The sequence below is a fragment of the Papio anubis genome, chromosome 6 (genome assembly GCF_008728515.1).
Source record: "Papio anubis isolate 15944 chromosome 6, Panubis1.0, whole genome shotgun sequence".
Classification (NCBI taxonomy): Eukaryota; Metazoa; Chordata; class Mammalia; order Primates; family Cercopithecidae; genus Papio; species Papio anubis.
The window spans coordinates 154,808,661-154,833,425 of record NC_044981.1 but is presented as its reverse complement, the minus strand read 5'-3'; the positions used below and the strand labels follow the sequence as shown (position 1 = coordinate 154,833,425).

At 39.8% G+C, this 24,765-nt stretch overlaps 1 protein-coding gene across 12 annotated transcripts in view; it reads left to right on the top strand.

Moving 5' to 3' along the window:
• Positions 1-24,765, top strand: part of AFG1L (AFG1 like ATPase) — a 250,446-nt gene that overhangs the window by 187,763 nt on the left and 37,918 nt on the right. For 9 of the 12 annotated variants that reach the window (XM_017958426.3, XM_017958427.3, XM_021938033.2 and 6 more), the window contains one exon: positions 22,920-23,060. The exons of 2 other annotated variants lie outside the window; for them this stretch is intronic. In XM_017958426.3, the coding sequence (XP_017813915.2) occupies positions 22,920-23,060 (141 nt within the window). Of the gene's footprint in view, positions 1-14,679; positions 14,758-22,919; positions 23,061-24,765 lie in introns of those variants that run through there. One more of the 12 variants, XM_031667548.1, reaches the window with a different exon arrangement.

Genomic DNA, 24,765 nt, shown 5'->3' with positions numbered 1-24,765 from the left:
TGAAGCAGTCCTTCCCACCTCAGCCTCCCAAGTAGCTGTGACTACAGGCGTGCACGACCATGCCCAGCTAATTTTAATATTTTTTTGTACAGACAGGGTTTTGCCATGTTGCCCAGGCTGGTCTCGAACTCCTGGGCTCAAGCAATCTACCCTGCCTCAACCTCCCAAAGTGCTGGGATTACAGGCATGAGCCACCATGCCCATGATCACTAATTTTTAAAAAATAGAATTTGTTTTTAATTTAAAGATAAATTATCTCATTTGGCTTTTAATAATAAATGTATCAGAGCTCAAAATAATAATTAAGAATAGCTCTCTAAACAGAAGACCTGTATGAAGAGATTGGTAAAGTGCTGAGAGAAAACAAGTCTAATTCAACCAATTAATATGAATATAAAACACTTTAAAAGTACTTGTTTGATTTTTTTTAAAAAGCTTTAACACTAATGGTTTTTCTACTGCTTACCTATCAACTGGCCTGGTTTTTCTTAAACAGAAATTTTTTTTAAATCAAGTAACCCTTAAGTATTTGTTTCCTATCATAGAGTATGACTTGCTATTTTCCATAGTACCTTCCCCCAGATTAGATCAGTTGACCCAAAATTAGTAATTACTTATTACATTGCCAATTAGAATATTTAATAAGGTATATTCCATTTTATCACTTTGAAATATATTTTAATGAAAAAAGTTTGGAAATTGTTAGAATTGCTAGTTTTGTTTTTTAAAATGGCTTGGTGAAGATATTATTGAGTCAGGCAAAAGATTTTGAGAAAAAAAATTAGAAAGAAGCGAAGGAGCCATAATATCTTAAGAATTATAAGATTTTTCACATATTTTAGGGTTAAATATTGCTTCATTCTTTTCTCTTTTATTGTTAATCAAGAAATATATGCTATGTAAGATCCAACCCTCCAAGATTACTACATTGACTTAGGGGTCAGCAACTATTTCTTTTTCTTTTTTTTTTCTCTTTTTTTTTTTTTTTTTTTTTGAGACAGAGTCTTGATCTGTCACCCAGGCACAATCTTGGCTTCCTGCAACCTCCGCCTCCCGGATTCAAGCGATTCCTGTGCCTCAGCCTCCCGAATAGCAGGGATTACAGATGCACCTCACCACACCCAGCTAATTTTAGTATTTTTAGTAGAGATGGGGTTTCACCATGTTGGCCGGGCTGGTCTTGAACTCCTGACCCCAGGTGATCCACCCGCCTTAGCCTCCCAAAGTGTTGGGATTACAGGCATTAGCCACCGTGCCCAGCTAGTCAGCAACTATTTCTTAAGTACTTCTATATCTGTATGCCTATGTCATGAGGAATATAAAAGAAGTGTATAAGAAGTTTCTTTCAAAGAGTTTACAGTTTAGTGAAGGAAATAACATGAACCAAGTACTCAGCGAAGCAGAGTAGAAAGAGGCCCAACTGAGTCAGGAGATACCAATTCCAGTCATTAACTCAAATACTGTTTAGCTGACACTGGGTGCTGTGGCACACACTTGGGAGGCTACTTGGGAGGCTGGTGCAGGATGATCACCTGAGTACAGGAGTTCTTGGCTGTCCTGTGTTATGATCATGTCTGAGGATAGTCAAGGCACTCCAGCCTGGGCAACATAGCAAGACTCTGACTCCCCCCACCAAAAAAAGATACTATTTAGCTGAGTTGCCTTAGGCAGATCACTTAACCACTTAACCATTCTGGGTCTAATTGTGAAATGCATGACGTGATCAGCACGTTTCTGTCATTCCTTTTATTTCATTTCATTTTATTTTTATACTATCAATTTTGATGAATACTAATCTGTCATTCCTTGTAGCTGTAACAGTCTACGTTAAAGAGCTGTGCTCACTAGTTAACTACATAATATGAGTGTATCAGGAGTTCAAAGTAAGGATGCTAAGGGTTGGAAAGGCTCCAACAAGACAGGAGATTTAAAGAGGAAATTGACCTTGACCTGGAAAGGCAAGCAGAATGTAGATGAATGGAGTAAAAGTATTTCAACCATAATCCGAAGCCAAGCATCACGTGTTTCAGGGGGACGGACTGATGCCTAATAAGAGCAGAGTGCATGTTGGAGAGGAAAGGGAAATAAAGATGAAAAAGATCTCAGACAGATTCTACCATCAAAACCAGGCAGAGAAACAGTCTTCTTACCGTAATCCAGAGAGAGTCATTTTAGGTTTTGAGCAGGAATGTGGTACCTAGAATAATGTTTTAGAGGAAGATTAATGGGGCAGTATATGCTGGAAGAGGTTGTAGCTTTCACCAACATATCCAGTGGACCAGCAAATAGTATCTCCTCTTGGGAAGGTTCTTCTTTCCAGAAGGAAACTTGGTTAAATAAACTAACATGCTAGATATTTGTTTGTTCCCTTATGCAGGGTAACAGACACAGTCCTACGCTTTTAATATTTTACTCACACTTCTCCCTAATCATCCACCAACTTTTTACAGAGTACTTAATAGAAGGCTGGCATATTTCTAGGAACTGTAGTGGGTACCAAGATGAGTAAGAGTCTCCACTTTTATGGAGTCTTAATTTAGAAGGGAAAATTAGATCAGTACATAGATCACTAGAATGTGAGGCAGATTATAATTAGTACTACAGGATCAGTATGACCAGAATGCTATGGATGATCAAAGTGGAACTGGGCCTCGAAGGCTGGAGGGTTGGAGATTCTGGGTGCAAAGGTTGGGGGGAGTATGAGGTGGTAGCTGTTTGGTTTTTCCTAAGCAAAGGAGATCATGAGGGGCATCTTTATGATCTCTTCCTTCTCTGAGGTTGTGTGTTTCTGTGAAAAACACAAGAGTTGGGGCTGGGCGCAGTGGCTCACGCCTATAATCCTGCACTTTGGGAGGCCAAAGCGGGCAGATTGCCTGAGCTCAGGAGTTCGAGATCAGCCTGGCCAACATGGTGAAACCCCATCTCTACTGAAAAAAAAAAAAAAAAAAAAAAAAAACTGGGTGTGATGGCACACATCTATAATCTCAGCTACTCAGGAGGCTGAGGCATGAGAATCACTTGTAGCCAGGAGGCCAAGATTGCGCCATTGCACTCCAGTGACAGAGGGAGACTCTGTCTCCAGAAAAACAAACAAACAAAAAACCAGAGCTGGAGATTACAGAGTCTATTCAGAGAACTACAGACTCAGGAGGGTTCTACTTCCATTTATGGCAGAGTAGCTCCTATTTGATCAAATCACCTATTGATCACCTCTGCAAATTCTGGACAAAATCGGAAAAATAACTATCCAGAAGGCACTGCTTATCAAAAGCAGGGAGAAAGTAGGGCACAGTCAACACTTGGAAGGAAGGATTGATACTGGTGAATTTCTCATTTTTATAGTTTTTCTCCTGAGGGCAGATCACAGTTGGTCTTATACAGATGTCTAAAACTCAGTAGAAGTTTTTAAAGTCTAAAACTCTGTTTTTAGAGTTTTTAGACAGAAGTCTAAAACTGTGTTTTTAGCTCGAAGAACCAGAGAAGAGCAAATCAGTGACCATAACAGCTGGAAAGTATAAGGAGAAATCTGGGAAAGGAGAGAACCACAGAGGAATAGCCTGAACTTTTTCCCATAAACTCTGCCCAAATCTTGGACTGACCTATGAAATATACACACACAGCAAATGCTAAAACAACTGAGTGGAGATTTTCGCTGCGATGCATCACAGAGGAGACGGAGTAGAGCTTGAGGCCAACCAAGTTAATCACCTGCTAACATAGCAACAACAACAAAAAATCAATATGCTAAAGAATCACAAGTCTCCACGACATACCATATACAATATCCAGAATACAGCCCCAAACTACCATGCCTCTCATCAGGGTACATGGCTGGACAGAGTATGGACTGGATTTCAGCTCCTAATTGCCCCCTCGAGGGGGGGCACGAACCAGGTATTCTTGCGAGATTGCATGAAACAAGATAAATAGAAGAGAGATTAGAGGATTGGGCATGGAGGAGGTCAGGGATGAGGACAAGCCACCTAGGGCTCCAACGGTTTCAGTTTGGATGACCAGAGAAATGGCAGGACCCTTAACAGACAAACCAAAATGCTAGAGGTAGGAGAACGGGACTTACAAACAGTTGGAAATTTAGGACTGAAGATAAAGATCTAGAGGTCATTTATAAAGGTGTGTTAGTTTGGAGCCTAAAGGAGTCAATGACATCATCTGAACTGACATATAAAAAGGAAGAGATGAGGATGTGGGTGGGATTGAAAAGTATGTTTTCACTAGAATCAATGGAAGGAAACAGAGCCAGAGGACTAGTATAGTTTAATCAGAGGCACAAGAGAAACTATGCAGATTCCTCACCATTTTACTGAAGACTTTTAAAACACAGAAGTAATGTACTAGGCTGGGTGCGGTGGCTCATGCCTGTAATCCCAGCACTTTGGGAGGCCAAGATGGGTGGATCACAAGGTCAAGAGATCGAGACCATCCTGGCCAACATGGTGAAACCCCATCTCTACTAAAAATACAAAAATTAGGTGGGCGTGGTGGCACATGCCTCTAGTCCCAGCTACTTGGGAGGCTGAAGCAGGAGAATCACTTGAACCCAGGAGGCAGAGGTTGCAGTGAGCCGAAATCATGCCACTACACTCCAGCCTGGCGACAGAGTGAGACTTCGTCTCAAAAACAAACAAACAAAAAACAGAAGTAATTTACTAGATCAGTAACATCTTAGGGTTTGGATGTTACTTTGTAGAAAGTCTTAATATAATAAACCACTGTCATAAGTTTATTAATAACCTAATCTTACTGCTTTTCAGCCTTAGCACATGTGAAAAACTGTAAGTTGTAAATTGCTATACACATTTACATGGGAATATAAAAGTCATCTTGCATACGTTTGTATCGTCAATTTCTTTCCTGAACTTTCTGCATTGTCTCCCTATGATGTCTTGTATAAATCCAAATAGTTACATAGTCACATCATCCGAACTGCAGCCTTTGCAATGCACTTCTTACTCTCCCCGTTCACTGCTTTACTAAAGCCAAGGATGCTTTCTTTCTCAGGTTACTTCTTTATGCCAAATTCCATTCAATTTCGTGTTCATGAAATAGATTTCTACTTCCCTACACTGGGCTATTTCCCTCTGTTGAAAACCCACCTTCTCTAAGAATATCTCTCTCTACTGACAGATGCTCAGTACATACTTGGTAACTAACAAAATCAAAAGAGGCACTGCTATTTATTATCTGAAGTTCTTACTGACATTTTATTTCCCTGATTCTCCTTTGCCTCCTGTTTAACTAAAAGCAGATGAAATAAGCTTTAAACAGAAATAGAATAATTTTAGCATGGATTTATAATTCCAAAAAGTATGTTATATGTGTGTACAGATACACACAACCATATACACACAGAATTAAATTTTTTTGAAATCAGGGCAAAGGGAAAATAATGAATACTTAAGCTGAAAGACAGAAAGTTAATATACATAAATCCATGTCATAAACTTCTACGTAGTTCTTAAAATCAAACAAGTCAACACTCAGCCTTCTATCAGCCAAAGAGGGGAAAAGATATTCAGTAAGTTAGGAGATAAAAACAAACCAGTTACTCAGAAGAAGTGATGATTTTTTGCTGGCACTTGGACCTTTCATAAATGGGCTTCTGAAAGATGTCAGGAGACATTTCCTCAGCACCATTCCTGCTGCCGACATATGCTTGTATCTGACAGATTCTTATATCCAAGCTGGGAACATAATGACAAAGTAAAGTTTAATGAAACTGTGCTGTAAGGGCAAAAAACATGCTTTACAGCTAAGCTTTTCTCTTTATTTATCTGGCTTGATCCAGAAAAATAGTTCTAAATGTTTAGAGATTGAATAGATGCATGTTGTTCCCGCCTTTCATGGATATTTTTATCTTTTAATAAAATGTGGGCAGCAGATAATTCAAGGTTGTCTTTCGGCAAGAAGATGAAGTAAATAATTCTATTGGTCTTACTCATAGTTTGAAGGGCTTGGCCCTTTATTCCAGCAGCACAGGGAGGTATTCAGTCTTGCCCTGATTCACTTTTTAATATCTTTTGAATATGAATTAGCATTTTTAACTGAGTATTTCCATGATTTGGAAAGCAGAAAAGTGGGAGGAAGAAAGCAACTCTTCAATGTCCACTTCTTTTCCAGCTCTGATTGGGCTTTTCAAATATCCAAGCCTGAGAGAGTTCCGTTTCTTTCCAGTGGACTCTCACAAAGAAAGCAAAACAAACAAAAACAACAGCAAAAAGCAAAACAAAAGTAACAAAACCTCTGCATTTACAAGACTTTAACGTGTTCAGAAGTTACAGTTCTCAAATTTAAAATAAATTCTTAGCTATTCTAAAGCCTTTTCTCCTTTTTCATTTTGGGATCCTAAATATCTCTTTTCATGCCACGTAGCTCTGATTTCCAAAGGAAAAAGTTAACATTGGTTCGCCTTTCATGTCACATGCACATGCAAGACCGGTGTCAGAGAGTCTAGAACCTGACCTTGCACTATGCAGCTCATCTTTCCCATTTCTTCTGGGTAGATCTCAAAGCCGGACAAATGTACAAGTCTTTCCTCCCACGGAGATGTAGCAAATACTGCCCTCTAGCGAGGGTAAAATCAGGATGGCTTGATTATGTTAATGATTAAGTACTGATTTCAATGATTATGGTAGAATAATGCTGGTACTAATTACTTCATCATTATTATATACTTTCTTATTAAAATCATTATATTCAGAAAGAGAATACAAAAGCGGTGGAAACATGTTTCAGCCTTGGCCACATTCACTTATTACGTTCTGTAGTCTGGACAATCAGGTATCACAGCACTGTGTCTGAGGCATTCATGATAATGTTTAAATCTCCTTTTGTTTTGAACTAGCTAAGAAAATACCTTTTCCAGTGGGAAATTAGAAGGAGTTGTTACAGCGTTGTTTTAATAAAGGAGCTTGTAAAATAATTCTAGCAACAGTTGGGCTATTTTTCTTCCCTTTGCCAGGCTTTTTTTTTTTTTGTATCTACTGGATTGCTAATATTCAGAATAATTTCACAGGACTAGCTGTTAGTGCAGTTACAATAAATTTTTTTTTTTGTTCTTTATGACTTTAAAGGGTGAATTGTACATGTTTAACAGTAGAGGATCATGTTAAAGTAAATGCCTTTTAACAAAAAGCCAAAAAGCTTCTTAAAAATATTAAACTAACCAATCAAATAATTACATGCACACACACACGTACAGAGAGAGAGAGAGAGAGAGAGAGAGACAGACATTTGTAGTGGCATGTTTTTAAAAAATGTTATATTATCTACTGTGTTCCTGGATCTGGAGAGTGTGGGTTCATTTATTAGGCTGAATGCTCACTGTAATGTACTATCCAGCTCACTTGTGCTGTTCCTGTTTTTCTAGAATCGGGTTTGCTTAGGATTGGCCTGAAGCTAAACAAATTTTAGCAAGGGAACCATAAGAATCAAAACCTAGCTGTCCGAAGTGTTCCCACAGCATCTAATAAACTCCAAAGCGTAAACCTCTGGTTTCTTTAATTCAGAAAACTTAGCTACTGTGAGAACTAGGAGGAGAGTCGAGCCAGGCTAAATCATCTGGTGGTGAAGATAGCTTCCAGTACATGGTGAGCCAAGGTGTGTGAAGGCCCGTCTTCTCCAGCCTCACAAACCGAAGCAGCAGCCTTGTTCTTCACAGGCTCCTCTGCCTTCCGACCGCCCCTCACACTACAGTTAAGCTGCAAACATAAGCTGAATAAAGTACCTAGGCAAGACTTCTTAACTCTAGAAATATGGGGCGTCTTTCTGAGTGGGGGCTCTGAGCTACACTAGCTCATTTGCTGTTGTTAATTCTGTTGTATGGTCGAACCCAGTTTATCCCATTTCCAAAAGGAGCAACTTGACTCCTCCTAGATGTTAAATGTCTACCAAACAACAGATGCCAGGCAATTAGCAAGGTATAGTCTGGTTCATTCAATCCCAGGTGGTAGGTACAACTCGTTCCACTAATTTTTACCATGTCGTGGATATGCTTTTGCAGTTGTTATGTATTGTCTTGGAGTTTTATTGATGCTTACATTTAGCGATGCTTATTAATAATGATGATCATGCTAATTAGGACAATTTCCTACTTCATCTTCTTTTTCTTTTCTTTTGTTTTTGAGACACAGTCTCACTGTCACCCAGGCTGGAGTGCAGTGGCATGATCTCACCTCACTGCAACCTCCGCCCTTCAGGTTCAGGCGATTCTTGTGCGTCAGCCTCCCAAGTAGCTACAGGCGTGTGCCACCGTGCCTGGCTAATTTTTGTATTTTGGTAGAGATGGGGTTTTGTCATGTTGGCCAGGCCAGTCTCGAGCTTAAGCAATCAATCTGCCTGCCTCAGCCTCCCAAACTGCTGAGATTACAGGTGTGAGTCACCATACCCAGCCTCACATTTTCGTTTTGGTTTTCCGTTTTTATGCCAGTTGTTTCGATTCCCGCTCCCCCTGCTCCCCTGCCCCAATGAGTCCAGCATGTTTCACATGGTAGATCTGATTTGATAGACCTGACTTGATGTGGCTTGTGTCTTGAGAAAATTGTCAGTTCCAGGATCCCCAGAATTAGACATCTCTAGAATTTGAATATCTCTTTATTACATACACAAAGCTGGTCAAGTAAATCACATTGATTTTTTTGTTAAGTCATTGTTTCTACAAGCAAAATATGCACCCCCACCCCCGCCCCCCGCAAAAAAAAATACTGTATTAACCATTAAAAGGGGTTAGAGAATTTAACAAAGATCTGGCAGATTTAGGTAGAACCAGCCTCCTGCCATTGAGACTGCGTAAATCAAATGGCAAAACTTTCCCTCAGTACTCCAGAGAACACCCTGAGAAGTAGAATGTGTTAAGAATTGGTGATATTTTCTGGAATGGTGAGATATTTCCTAGCTGGGTGTTTGGACTTCATATTCATGAGATTTCTTATATTAAGGTGTCATATGAATCTTGGGAAATTATTTACTCTGCAAATACACACATTTCAGTGCTCTGCTTTTTTTCTTTCTTTTCTTTTTTTTTTTAGGCAGAGTCTTGCTCTGTCACCCAGGCTAGAGTGCAGTGGTGCCACCTCAGCTCACCGCAACCTCCACCTCCCAGGTTCCAGTGATTCCCCTGCCTTAGCCTCACGAGTAGCTCGGATTACAGGTGGGCACCACCATGCCCAGCAAAATTTTTTTTGTATTTTTAGTAGAAATGGGGTTTCACCATGTTGACCAGGCTGGTCTCCAACTCCTGACCTCAAGTGATCCGCCCACCTCGGCCTCCCAAAGTGTTGGAATTACAAGCGTGAGCCACCACGCCCAGCCTTGTTTTTCTAATTATTATATTTATTATTTTGGAATCTGGCACATAAAAATAGTCTTAACATGAATTCATATGGTATTTTCAGTTTGTTTTGAAAAGGATACATTCACCCTAATTCCATTCAAGCGTTTTTCTATTAAAAGGTACTTCTCTTTAAGATATGAAGTATTGTCATTGCCATGTAATTAAAGTAGGATGCCACGCATGTTTGTTTAATGAAGAGCTATCAGCGTATTCCTACAAAGGGTTTATAAGAAGTAGTCTATACAGATAAAGAGTAACTCTTAGGACCGTGTAATCTAGATAGAGCTCGAAATCGTAATCGTCCTACTTCAGCTGAAATAATGGTAGCAGAGCAAGCATTAGTGAAGCAGAGAAAAAAGAAACTCAAGCTGACAGCTCATTTAGGTATACTGAAGTGAAGTGGATCATTGGAGGGCAGAAGGTGGTCTCATGGTAATGATTGTGCATTCCACATTGGTGTGGCATTGAGAAAATTCCCACTTCTGGCACCAGGGTCAATACCAAAGCAGACAACTGGGCCATTTCACATATAGGAGAAAAAAGACAGCAGGCAAGCTCTTTATTTATTTATTTTTTGTTTGTTTGTTTGAGACGGAGTCTCGCTCTGTCGCCCAGGCTGGAGTGCAGTGGCCTGATCTCAGCTCACTGCAAGCTCCGCCTCCCGAGTTTACGCCATTCTCCTGCCTCAGCCTCCCCAAGTAGCTGGGACTACAGGCGCCCGCCACCTCGTCTGGCTAGTTTTTTGTATTTTTTAGTAGAGATGGGGTTTCACCGTGTTAGCCAGGATGGTCTCGATCATCTGACCTCGTGATCCACCCGTCTCGGCCTCCCAAAGTGCTGGGATTACAGGCTTGAGCCACCGCGCCCGGCCCAAGCTCTTTATTTTTAAGTTTGTTAGAGAAACTGGGCTACATATAATCCAGGTGTATACTCTTGGTAATTAAGGAAAACACTTTGCAAACTCATTATAGATTTAAAGTTCTTTAAGTTTTCATCAGGTTTCCACAGAAACAGAGTTTGAAACAATAGTGGAGACTGCACAAACCATCGAATAAGTGGATTTTAATTGTTCCTGTTAAGAAAATTATTCAGATAACCAGCCACATCAAAGACTATTAAACTTTTTAATTGCTCAGGTGGAAAGATGGAGAATGTCATCATTATCTATCATAAGAAAATCAGCCTTAGATAATCCTACTTGAATTTTGAGCTAGAATAACATACTCAAGGATGCTACTAACTGAAGTGCCATTTAGTTACTCAAAGTAATCGTATGCTTTAATTATTCATAGGGCATAATGCATGAATTCACAATACTAATTATGGTTTCAAAAAGTGTATTATGCTATGGTTTAGTTACATAGGAGGATCAACTAATGCAAAACAAAAGTATAAATATTTGCAACTGCCATAGATATACTGTGCATGTAATTTAGTTGTATGTTAGTGTGGTCAAAGTAGAGAAATGTCTTTTCCCTGTGTTTTGCAAAGTTCTTGTAGGATTTAATACAATGCCTCATATTTATTAAGCATTCGGTAATTATAATTGATTTTGAAGACTTAGTGATAGTGTCTTTATTTATTCATTAATTATGTATTATGCAAAACTCTGTTCCCTAGTCTGTGCTAGGTGCTGGGGACACTGAGGTGAATAGGACTCCCTGTCTTGTACAATGACGTAAATGAGGGTGACAACAGCAAATTTAAATGGCGTTGTAGCTCCTCAAGGTCTTTAGTATATGCTTTGTGTTGCATATTTTACATATTCATGATGTATTATAACATTAGGGAAGATGCAGGGGATGAAATAGCTGAAAAATAAAAACACAGAGAATATACTTTGCAATTAATAAAGATCTTTAATGTTGTTTTTCTACATCATTATTTTGGTTTTGCTCTTTTTTGTCGTAATCATTTTGCTTCTTTCTCCTTTGGAAAATACTGACAAACCAAAAAAAAAGTGAAGATTATTAAACATACCTCTAAGTCTTTCACTCCAACCATTTAGAAATAACAACTAACATTTTAAATATATTTACTTATGCTATTTTCTGCATATATATTTTGGGCAAAACAAATATATAATTTTGCATTATGTTTTTCACTTAGTTTTTTTTTAATCATGGCATGTTTCTGTATCATAAAATATTTTTCATGGACACCATTATTTGTTGACAACATATTATTTTATTATATCAATGTGCCTTAATTTATTGAACCATTCTTCTGTTTTTAGATATTAAAGTCGCTTTTTGGTGACATAGTTACACATAACCTTACGTATAACCTTTGGTTGAATTTCTGATCACTTTCTCCTGATTGATTTCTAGAAGTGAAATGACTGGTATAAGTTTATAACTTTTTTTTTAGGGCTCTTACTACAACCCAACAAACTGTTTTCAGGAACAACTAAACTAATTTGATCTTCCAGCAGCAATGGATGCTGCATTACATGTTTGCTGGCATCAAATTGCATAATTTATTTTTCATTGCCAAATTGCTATTTGAAAAATGATACAACATTCTTATTTCTTTGAAATAAGAATTTCTTTATTACTACTGAGCTTGACTATTTTTTTCATTTGTTTATTAGCCTCTTTTACTTACTATATTCTTTGTTCCATGAATTGTCTATTCAAATTCTATATTCATTTTTTTATGTTGGAATGCTGTTACAATTTTAGTTTTATTGTAGTCAATCTTTGTCTCACTTAATTCCTTTTTCATATCAGTTTGCTCTCTCCCTGCAGTTCTCTGCTTATATTTGATTGGGTCCATGTCTTCTTGTATTCTAAAAACGATACCACAAAATTTTCCAACTTTTTCCTTCTAGTTCTTGTATACAGTAAATCGTAAGTTTTATTTCTAGAAATAAGTTTCATATTATACCATAAAAATTCCAAAATTGATTATAAAAATAAACAAAATAAATGGTGATATATGTGTTTAAATATACTTACCAATTATGCAAAACTAATTTTTAACTATAAAAGCTGGATCATATTTTTCTAGAGTGGCTGGACTTGCTAATGACTTAAAATAAAAGCTTTCAGTAGTAAATCTCTGTAGCAAGTGTAGTGTTTTCATTAGCTCTTGCTGCATAATAAATCACCCCAAAATTCAATGACATAAACTGAGTAACAATAAGCATCTGTTATTACCCTCTAGTCTACAGGCTATGGGGGCGTTCTTTGGCTCTCTGTTGGGTTCATGTGTGCATCTACAGTCAGTTTGCTGCTCTGGGCTAGGCTCTTCTCATCTGTGTGGGGCCAGCTGGCTGTATGCTAGCCTAGGATGCTCTCTTGGCTTTGGCAATTTTTGGCAAAATTTGGCAATTTCGGCAATCTTCTTGTGTTCTCTCCTCCTCCAGCAGGCTAGCCAAGGTATTGCAAAAGAGTGAACAGAAGCATGCAAAGCCTCTTGAGACCTAAGTTCAGAACTTGAAAGCTCTGACTTTTGCTTCATTCTGTTGGCCATGGTAAAGAGTTGAGCCATGGTAAAGAATAGACTCCATGTCTCAATGCAAGAGCTAGAAAGTTGCAATCCAAAGGATATGGACAAGGAGGCAAGAACAATTGCAGCCATTACTATAATCAGATGACCCCCGCCCCACATAGGCCTTCTTCAATTCTCCAATGGATTTTAAATTATTGTAATTTAGTTCTAGAGAAGTTTTTAGTTAATCCAAGTAAACATCTTTAAATAACCCAAACATTTTAAAATAATGAATGCTTGGGAACAAAAGGCAACATTTGTATTTAAATCAGTATTGGTCACATTGATCAAGATGTCACACATCAAAAGTGATGTCCTTTGTGGGATACACAGGGTTGTATAAGATGATTTGGCAGCATCGATATGTAGTTTGGTGAAAACATTCATTATATTTCTGTATATTATATGATGATGAGAAGAAAAATAAACTTACAAATGTATTTTGAAATATATCGGCCGGGCATGGTGGTTCATGCCTGTAATCCCAGCACTTTGGGAGGCCGAGGCAGGCAGATCACCTGAGATCAGGAGTTCAAGACCAGCCTGACCAACATGGTGAAACCCTGTCTCTACTAAAAATAGAAAAATTAGCCAGGCATGTGGCATGCACCTGTAATCCCAGCTACTTGGAAGGCTGAGGCAGGAGAATCGCTTGAACCCAGGAGGCGGAGACTGCAGTGAGCCAAGATTGTGCCACTGCACTCCAGCCCGGGTGACAGAGTGAGACTCTGTTTCAAAAAAAAAAAAAAAAAGAAATATTGAATTTGAATAAAACTATCAAAATGTTTTCAAACTTGTAATGAGAAACTTCCCTGCATAAACATAACCTTTTTTTTTTTCTTGAGACAAATTCTTGCTCTGTCGCCCAGGCTGGAGTACAGTGGCGCCATCTTGGTTCACTGTAACCTCTGCCTCCTGGGTTCAAGCCATCCTCTCACTTCAGCCTCCCAAGTAGCTGGGACTACAGGCACGTGCCACTACATGTGGCTAATTTTTGTATTATTTGTAGAGATGAGATTTTACTATCTTACCCGGGCTGGTCTCAAACTCCTGAGCTCAAGAAATCCACCAACCTCAGCCTCCCAAAGTGTTGGGATTACAGGTATGAACCACCATGCCCAGCCCATAAACATAACTTTTTAAGAGTCAGTTTTGATACTTGAAATGGGATAAATGCAATTCCTGATTAAGACTTTTAAAATGATAATCCAGGCCAGGCATGGTTGTGCATGCCTGTAATCCCAGTCCTTTGGGAGGCCAAGGTGTTTGGGATTGCTTGAGCCTAGGATTTTGAGACCAGCCTTGGCAGCATAGCAAGACCTCATCTCTACCAAAAAAAAAAAAAATTAGCTGGGCTCCATTAGTAGGTGGAGTGCACCTGTAGTTCCAGCTACTCGGAGGCTAAGGTAGGAGGATCGCTTGAGTCCAGGAGGTCAAGGCTGCAGTGAGCTGAGATCACACCACTGCACTCACTCCAGTCTGGGCAAAAGAGTAGATCCAGTCCTCCCCCCTCCCCCAGAAAAAATCTGAAGAAAATTTGAAGAGAAATTTTTTTAAAAAATAATAGATTCAGGGGGTATATGCACAGGTTTGTCACATGAGTGTATTGTATAATGCTGGAATTTGGGCTGCTAGGGTGCTTGTCATCTGAATAGTGAACATAGTGACCAATAGGTAATTTTTCCAACCCTTGCCCCCTTCTCTTGCTCCTGCTTTTGGGGTCCCCAGTGTCTATTTTTTCCATCTTTATGTCCATGTGTACCCATTGTTTAGCTCTCGTTTACAAGTGAGAACATGCAGTATTTGATTTTCTGTTTCTTTGTTAATTTCCTTAGGATAATGGCCTCCAGCTGCATCCATGTTGCTGCAAAGAACATGATTTCATTCTTTTTATGGCTGTGTAGTATTCCATGGTACGTGTGTGTGTGTGTACATGTGTGTGTGTACACACACAAACATTTTCTTTATCCAGTCCACCATTGATGGACACTTAGATTGCTTCCATGCCTTTGTTGTTGTGAATAGTGCTGTTATAAACATGAATGCAGGTGTCTTTTTGATAAACATGAGTGCAGGTGTCTTTTTTTGCACTATCCTTTGGGTAGATACCCAGTAGTGGGATTGCTGGGTTGAATGGTAGTTCTATTTTTAGTTCTTTGAGAAATTTTCATACTGTTTTCCATGGGGGTTGAACTAATTTGCATTCCCACCAACAATGTATAAGCATTCCCTTTTCTCCACATTCCTCACCAACATCTGCTATTTTTTGGCTTTTTAGTAATAGTCATTCTGACTTTTGTGAGATGGTAGCTCATTGTGGTTTTAATTTGCATTTCTCTGATGATTAATGATGTTGGGCATTTTTTCCTATCTTTGTTGATCACTTGTATTTCTTGTTTCAAGAGGTGTCTGTTCATGTTTTTTGCCTACTTTGACAAGAATTTTTTTTTTTTTTTGAGACAGAGTTTTGCTCTGTCGCCCAGGCTGGAGTGTGATGGCGTGATCTCTGCTCACCGCAACCTCTGCCTCCTGGGTTCAAGCGATTCTCCTGCCTCAGCCTCCCAAGTAGCTGAAATTACAGGCACACACCACCACGCCTGGCTAGTTTTTTGTATTTTTAATAGACGGGGTTTCACCATGTTGGCCAGGCTGGTCTCAAACTCCTGACCCAGTGATCTGCCTGCCTCGACCTCCCAAAGTGCTGGAATTACAGACGTGAGCTACTGCGCCCGGCCGAAGAGAAATTTTTGATAGTTACTATCTGCGTGAACAAGAATCCTCATTCATACGAGGAAACATTAAGAAGTTTTGTATTTTCAGTAATGGTCAACTCTCTGTAATTTGCACCACCTTTTTTGTTAGGGCAATGAAGAAAGCTAGATGAAATTAGTAGTGGGATAGGCTAACTGCTACAACAAATAACCCCCAAATTAGAGGGTTAATAAATAAGCATGTATTTCTTGAACATATTACCATCCGATGCAGGCTGACAAGGAAATGTAGCTCCATGCAGTCCTTCATGGACCCAAACTTCATCTCTCCTTTAAGTCCTTAGAGTCCTCTCTCTTCAGCCACAGATGAGGAAAAGAAGGAAGATTCTGTGTAGAATGTTTTTATGGGCTAGACCTTGAAATGATCATATTACTGTCTCTCTCATTCCCTGGTCTGAACTTGATCACACAGCCACACTTAAATCCAAGGGAGGCTGGGCATTAATACAGACATACTTTGGAGATATTGCTGCTTGGTTCCAGACCACTGGAACTGATGAGTCGCAGGAATTTTTTGGTTTTCCAGTACATATAAAAGCTATGTTTATACTGTAGTCTATTAAGTGTGCAATAGCATTATGTCAAAAAAATACATACCTTAATTTAAAAATGCTTTATTACTAAAAAATGCTAACAATCATTTGAGCCTTCAGTTAGCTGTAATGTTTTTACTGGTATAGGCTTTTCTTGCCTCAATGTTTTGTTTTGTTTCTTTTTACCCAGACAGAGTCTCACTCTGTCGCCCAGGCTGGAGTGCAATGGCATGATCTCGGCTCACTGCAACCTCTGCCTCCCAGGTTCAAGCGATTCTCTTGCCTTAGCCTCCTGAGTAGCTGAGATTACAGGTGCAGCCACCATGCCCGGTTTTGTTTTGTTTTGTTTTTGTTTGTTTGTTTTTTGAGATGGAGTTTTGCTCTTGTTGCCCAGGCTGGAGTGCAATGGCGCAATCTTGGCTCACCACAACCTCTGCCTCCTGGGTTTAAGTGATTCTTCTGCCTCGGCCTCCTGAGTAGCTGGGATTACAGACACGTGCCACGACACCCGGCTATTTTTGTATTTTTAGTAGAGATGGGGTTTCTCCCTGTTTATCAGGCTGGTCTCGAACTCCCTACCTCAGGTGATCCACTCACCTCGGCCTCCCAAAGTGCTGGGATTATAGGCATGAGCCACCGTGTCTGGCCTGGTTTTGTATATTTAGTAGACACAGGGTTTCCCCATGTTGGCCAGGCTGGTCTCAAACTCCTGACCTCAAGTGATCCGCCTGCCTTGGCCTCCCAAAGTGCTGGGATTATAGGCGTGAACCACCATGCCCAACCTCTTGCCTCAATGTTGATGACTGTTGACTGATCACAGTGGTGATTACTGAAGGTTAGGATGACTGTGACAATTTCTTAAAATAAGACAATGAACTTTGCTGTACAATGGACTCTTCCTTTTACAAAAGATTTCTTTGTAGCAAGTGATGCTGTTTGATAGCATCTACTCACAGCAGAACTTCTTTTGAAATTGGAGTCACTCCTCTCAACCCCTGCCACTTTAACAGCTAAGTTTATATAATAGTCTAAATCCTTTGTTATCATTTCAACAGTGTTCACACCATCTTCACCAGGAGTAGATTCCATCTCAAGAAACCACTTTCTTTGTCATCCATAAGAAGCAACTCTTTATCAGTTCAAGTTTGATCATGAGATTGCAGCAATTCAGCCATATCTTCAGGTTCCACTTCTAATTCTAGTTCTCTCGCTATTTCCACCACATCTGCAGTTACTTCCTCTTGAACCTCTCCAAGTCATCCATGAGGCTTGGAGTCCTCTTCTTCCAAACTCCTATTAATGTTGATATTTTGACCTCCTCCCCATGAAGCACTAATGTTCTTCATGGTGTGTAGAATGATGAATCCTTTCCAGAAAGTTTTCAATTAACTTAGCCCAGATCCATCAAAGGAATCACTATATGTGGCAGCTATGGCCTTCCAAAATGTATTTCTTAAATAATTAGACTTGAAAGTCAAAATTACTTCTTAATCCATCAGCTGCAGAATGGATGTTGTGTTAACAGTCATGAAAACAACATTCATCTCTTTGTATAGTTCCACCAGAGCTCTTGGGTGACCAAGTGCATTGTCAATGAGCAGTAATCTTTTGAAAGAAGTCTATTTTTTCTGAGCAGTAGCTATTAAAGGAGGCTTAAAATATATAGTAAACCATGCTATAAAAAGATGTGCTGTCATCCAGGCTTTGTTGTTCCATTTTTAGGGCACAGGCAGAGTGGATTTAGCATCATTCTTAAGGGCTCTAGGATTTTCAAAATGGTAAATGAGCATTGGCTTCAACTTAAAGTCACCAGCTGCATTAGCCCCTAGCAAGAGAGTCAGTCTATCCTTTTGAAGCTTTGAAGCCAAGCATTGACTTCCCTCTAGCTATGCAAGTCACAGAGGGCATCTTCTTCTGATTCATCTGCATTGAAAATCTGTTGTTTAGTGTAGCCACCTTCATGAATGATCTTAACTAGATCTTGCTGCAGCTTCTACATCAGCACTTGCTGTTTCACCATGAACTTTCGTTATCGAGATGGCTTCTTTCCTTAAACTTCGTGAACCAACCTCTGCTAGTTTCCGATTTTTCTTCTGCAACTTCCTCACCTCTCTCAATCTTTGTGTAATGGAGGAGAGTCAGGGCCTTGCTCTGTGTTAGGCTTTGGCTTAAGGAAGCATTGTGGCTGGTCTGATCTTCTATCTAGACCACTCAGACTTTCCCCAAATCAACAATAATGCTTTTTTACTTTCTTATCGTTTGTGTGTTCACTGGAGTAGCACTTTTTATTTCCTTCAAGAAATTTTCCTTTTCATTCACAACTTGGCTAACTGGCTCAAGAGGCCTAGCTTCTGTCTTGACTTTTGACATGCCTTCCCCACTAAGCATAATCATTTCTAGCTTTAGCTTTTATATGAGAGATGTACAACTCTTCCTTTCACTTGAGCACAGAGACCACTGTAGTGTTATTAATTGACCTAATTTTAATATTGTTGTATCTCAGGGAATAGGAAAGCCTGAGGAGAGAAAGAAAGATGGGGGAACAGCCAGTGGTGGAGCAGTCAGAACACACAAAATGCGTCAATTAAGTCCACTGTCTTATAAGGGTGTGGTTCGTGGCACCCCAAAGCAGTTACAACAGTAACATGGAAGATCACTGATCCCAGATCACCATACCAGATACAATAATAATGAAGAAGTGTGACATATTGTGACAGTTACCAAAATGTGACACAGAGACATGAAGTGAGCACATGCTGTTGGAAAAATATCACCAACAAACTTGCTTGATGCAGAGTTGCCACAAATCTTCAATTTGTAAACGAAACAAAAGTATCTTCAGAATTTATGCAGTAAAATGAAGCACAATAAAATGAAGGGTGCCCGTAGTCTATCTGTGTGCCCAGAAAGAAGAGAAAAACATGGATATTGGTATGTACTAAGCAATCTTGTTTTCAAAATGAGGTGAACTGAGCTTACTTTTGGCAGCCTTATTGTGTTAGTGGGACAAAAGTCAGAGACCAGGGCCATCCATAGATGGGAACCTATTTAACTGCCTGTCTCTCCAATTTTGGATAAAGTCCTGAGTAGATTTCATCCTGAAGTCCTGAAGGACTGCACTTAGGAATTAGCATAAAGCAGAAATAAGCCAGCCCTCTCATGGACTTCAGCCAGATTTGCAGCTGAATACTTAGAAAACCTCAAGCCCTGAGCTTGGATTTTTTTTTTTGAGATGGAGTCTCACTTTGTCACCCAGGCTGGAGTGCAATGGCACGATCTCAGCTCCCTGCAACCTCCACCCCCTGGGTTCAAGCGATTCTCCTGCTTCAGTTTACTGCAAACTCAGACTCCCAGGCTCAAGCGATCCTCCCACCTCAGCCTCCTGAGTAGCTGCAACCACAGGCACATACCACCACACCTGGCTAACTTTGTGTATCTTTTGTAGAGATGGGGTTTCACTATGTTGCCCAAACTGGTCTCCAACTCCTGAGCTCAAGTGATCTACCCATCTCAGCTTCCCAAAGTGCTGGGATTACAGGCATGAGCCACTGGGCCTGGCTTCCTCTGCTATACTTTAATTATCTCCAGATTATTTATAATACCTAGTGCAATGTAATGCTATGTAAATAGTTGTTATAATGTATTACTTGTTAATATTTGTGTTGGTTTTTGTGTTATATATTTTTTTCAAATATTTTGATCAGCAGTTGGTTGGATCTGCAGATGTGGAACCCACAGATATGGAGAGCCAACTGAATTGTTTTTCTTGTTTATCTTTCCTATTTATTATTCTCTTTTTTATTTTTTACTTTTTTGAACTTTTCTTTTTAGAAATATGCTTACCCATGAATTTATTAAAAACCAAAATGTCATTATTTTAAATTAGTCCTATTCTTATTGGACCTGATTTTTTTTTGAGGGCGGGGGGGAAACTTCCTTCTTTGATTAATACATTTCATTCTTCTTTCTCATGTTTTTAAAGAAAAAAGTAATATTGCTATCTCTTCATGGCTTAAATTGAGAGAGATCTCTTTGGCAACGAATAACCTCTCCTTGTTTGAATGAATTTTTTTATTGTAGTAAAATACTATATAACATAAAATTGACCATTTTAACTAATTCTAAGTGTACAGTTCAGAGGCATTAAGTACATTCATATCGTTGTACAGTGATCAACACTGTCTACCTCTAGAACTTTTTCCTCATCCTAAACTGAATGTATTAAACAACAATTCCACATTCGCCCAATGATGGTTGTCTTGAAAGGAGACAGATAACTCTATTGAGCTTTGTTTTCTTTATGTGAATGAGCATGTAATTGTTTTAGGGATATGAGGGGAAGGAATAGTTGCTAATATAATGGCAATTGCAGAACCTACTGCCAAAGGTATATAATTTGTAAAATAGCTGAATGGGCAAAATTCTGATTTTCAGTTGCCCTAGGCACTTCAGTGCACTTCTGATAATGATTTTCCTTGGGCATGTAGTTATTCTGATAGAAATCACATCCATGCATAAAGAGTGAGCTTAATTATACGTAACTACATACCTAATGTGAGGTTTTACATTGTTTTACATATACTTTCTGGTTTACACAAGATGAGACACTAAATCCTAACTGATCTCAAAAAAAGTAGTGTACCTTCAGAGCATGAGAGTCTTAATGTATGAGTTTTCCTTTTTACAAAAAGACACCGTATTTTGCCCTCCCCTCTCTCCCTTTCGGGGATTGTTTTCACTATTTGGTGATTCTACAGTCTCATCTGGTGCCTGCTGTGACTCCCAAGACAGACAAGTGCACAAAGGCTGATTTAGGGTCTTGGATTCCTCTTGAGAATGACATACTCAATTCATTTGTACTGAGCCCAATCATTTGAGCTCAAAATAATAAAAATAAAAGTCACTAAGATGGTTTGAATACTAATGTATGCCCCAGGCACTGTGCTAAATGCTTTGCATGTATTATTTTATTTAATCCTCACAATTCTGTCAGATAGGAATCAAATCCCCATTTTACAAATGAGAAAACTAAGGAACAGGAAGATGATGTAACTTGCCAGTGACACCCAGTTGATAAGTAGCAACTGAGGAGTCAGATCCAGGCCTTCCAGAGCCCTCACTCCCAGCTTCTCTATTAACACGTGCTCCTGGTCTGTATTGGGCTCAATAGCAGGATTCTCTTGGAAGAGAAGCAAGTTTAAACCAACCCCACCCCACTCCCAGAAAAACCCACAGCACACTGGAACCCTCCGGCTTGTCTCAGCTAAGGCCAGGCACAGGGTCTGGAGGTAGAGGCTCTCCAGCCAGGGAAGGAAAATGGGAAGGGTGGAGGTTGCCTCCTCCTGGCCACCATTTGTTAGCTGGTTGGTGAGAAGAGATGGGAGGAAGGGGCACGGTCAGCACATTTCCAAAGGACTCGGGTCATTCTTGGTGTTCTTTGTCTCTGGTTTTGTGCCCATTGCCTAGGTCGCATAATCGCTGCATCCTTCTTAGAACTGCTCTCTATGTAGGGAACCACTTCTCCAGAACCTAACTCTCTGGATTTACTTGTACCTCCCACTTGTACCTCCCCACACCTCTATGCAAATTCTTCTTTCCTGAGCATAACTGATTTCAGCTGGTTGGTAGGACAGTGGTAGGCTTAAGTGAATGGACAAAGGTGAGAATGACTCTCCTCCTCCTCACGGTTTCCTAATTCTCCCAGGAATATCGCCTTATCAACATTTCTGAAAGAAGTTTCATGCAAAGGACTTCCCAAATGAGATAGACATTTCTGGGCAGGGAGGAGTAATGATGGATTCTGCCAGAAACTGAGGAGGCTCAGCCACCTGTGTCCTAGAGGTCGGTCAGGGTGTCCCAGAAGCTTCCAGAGGGACTTCAGAGCAGCTCCTGGGCCACTCGGTCTCTGCCTTCTCCTGACTCCAGCAGGGCCAGAAACACTCTCCCAACATGTGCTCATGGTTTGCTGCTCACAGAGTACAGTCATCCACAGGCAGCTTAAAACGAGCAGAGGTAACATTTCCTGGGAGTGTTCCTAACCCCAAATAATGTGTTTGCAGATCGTGTTCCTAATGTTCAGGAGTTAAATTCATGTTCAGAAACAAGTGCTTTACATTTGTAGGTGGCACTTTTATGAATAATACTGTGGACCTTGAGTCCCAAATTCTCCTCGTATCAAGAGGCAGTGCCCTGCCTCCAGTTTTTCTGGGGCTCTCATCTGCTCCTGCTCACTTAAGCCCTTCAGTATTTCCTACAGAGGTTAGCAGTGTTGCACTTGAATAATTGTACCTTAAATTAAACTAAAAATAATTTCTGATAATTTTCATACTGACGCACAGTCTTTATTTCAAAATGGTGGTATAATCTTCAGCATGCCGTTATCAAATAGCTCCATTGACCAATACTGGCAGTTTGCAGTTGAGTCACGGGAAGGATTTATTAGGACATGTTTAAAGTGATGTCATAGAAATAAAAATATGGACAGAGACCTAAAGAGTACCAGCTGAGGCTGTGGCTAGAGATATTCTTTAACTCCCCACCACACTCTTGTCTTCTCTCTTACCCCTTTTTTACATCACTATTAAGGCAACACAGTGTACGTTGTCTGTGTCCTTAGCCTACTCTGAAAACACTGCCCCATTTGGTCAAGTTACCCAAAGCTACCACCTAGATCACACCGTGACAAGAAAGAGGTGTTTTCACACTAAACTAATCCAAAGGCAACCAGAATTGATTTATTTTTAAATTTTCTTTATTTCATTTTAATCATAGCCACTTGGAGCCAGTGACTATTTGGAACTATCAAAGAATTTTGATACAATATTTTTACGAAACATTCCGCAATTTACTCTGGCAAACAGAACTCAAGGTCGAAGATTCATAACTCTCATCGATAACTTTTATGATCTCAAGGTAAGGATGTAGTACATTTTCTTAAAACTAAACACTTTGTATTGTGGAGCCACATTGCCTGGGCTGGAATCCTGACTTAATGTATTTCTATCACTTATTTCACCTCTTTGTGCCTCCATTCCTTCATGTGTGAATTGGGGATGATAATATTATTTACTTCTGAGGGTTGTTGCGATGACTAAAAAGGCAAATCCATGTAAAGCATTTAAAACATTTGGCACAAACTGAATGCTGTATAAGCACTATCAGTGAAGCAGCAGTAGTACGATAGTAAAACTCCCATCACAAGACGCTCTGCTGTGTGAATGATTGCATCATTCTACCAAGCAGCTTATATGCTTCATCTATCCCATTCTGAAACACAATGTCTTGCATAGACTGAATGCTCAGTAAGTATTTGTTGCATGAATAAATGATTGCACTGATAGAATAATGCATGAGCAAGCCAGGTGTGATGGCTCATGCCTATCATCCCAGCACTTTGGGAGGCCAAGGGAGGATCGCTTGAGGCCAGGAGTTCAAGACCAGCCTGGACAGCATAGCAAAATCCTAGCTCTACAAAAAATAAGAAAATTAGCTGGGTGTGGCAGTGTGGGCCTGTCATCCTGCCTACTTGGGAGGCTGAGGTGGGAGGATTGCTTAAGCCCAGGAGTTCAAGGTTACAGTAGTGAGTCATATCATGCCACTGCACTCCAGCCTTCCAGCCTGGGTGACAGAGTGAGGCCCTATCTCTCAAAAAAAAAAAAAAAGAAGAAGAAGAAGAAGAAGAAGTAGTAGGAGAAAGAGAAGGAGGAGGAGGAGAAGGAGGAGAAGGAGAAGGAGAAGGAGAAGAAAACAAATGAGTGGATGACTAGAGGACCCTTCTGAATACTGAAGCTCTCTCTCTCCCTATGACCCAGAAACCCCAGTAGCTAGCATTATTACATCTTGTTGTTTGTTTGTTTTTAATCCATATGTTTTAGTATGAATTGCCAAGCCATCGCCCATTCATCAAAGGAGCATAGCCTAGTGGTTCAAGAGTGGGCCCTGGGGTCAGGCTGTCTATCCTAGAGACCATCTTAATCTCTCTGAGCTTCAACTGCCTTTTCTAGAAAAAGCAGATAATAATGGTACTTATGAAGTTGTTGTGAATATTAAATGAGCATGTAAAGCACAAAGAATGTTGTCTGGCATATGGTATGCTCTCAAAGGTGAGCTATTAATAGAATGTATCTGTAAATATAGATTCGTAGCAAAAGTACATTTTGAAATTAGAATTAATTTAAATATTATTTTACCATTAGATACACTTTTTTCCTCCCTATTCTTTGCACAGAATTAGAGCAGTGATTCTAAATTGAAGGGACTTTGTGGGAAGGAGATAAGCCACAGAATCTGCTGGGAGGGAGAGGTGATAATTTAATATTTCATTTGCTCATTCATTCTGTAAACTTCATCATGCCAAACACTAGAAATTCAGTGGCAAGTGAAACTAGATGGTGCCTGCCTTCAAAGAGCTTAGATAGCCTAATACCAGAGAAAGGTGATTCAGATGTCCACGGAACTCAATGTAAAATCACCACTGTGGGATGACCTCTTAGAGAAGGAGGCATATGGTGCTGTGAAAGTCTAGCGGGGAGAGTGCACTGATCTATGGGGTGGGAAATCCTCTGAGGGCCACCTGTGGCAGAACCATCTGGCCTACTTAAAAATCCAGATTCCAGAG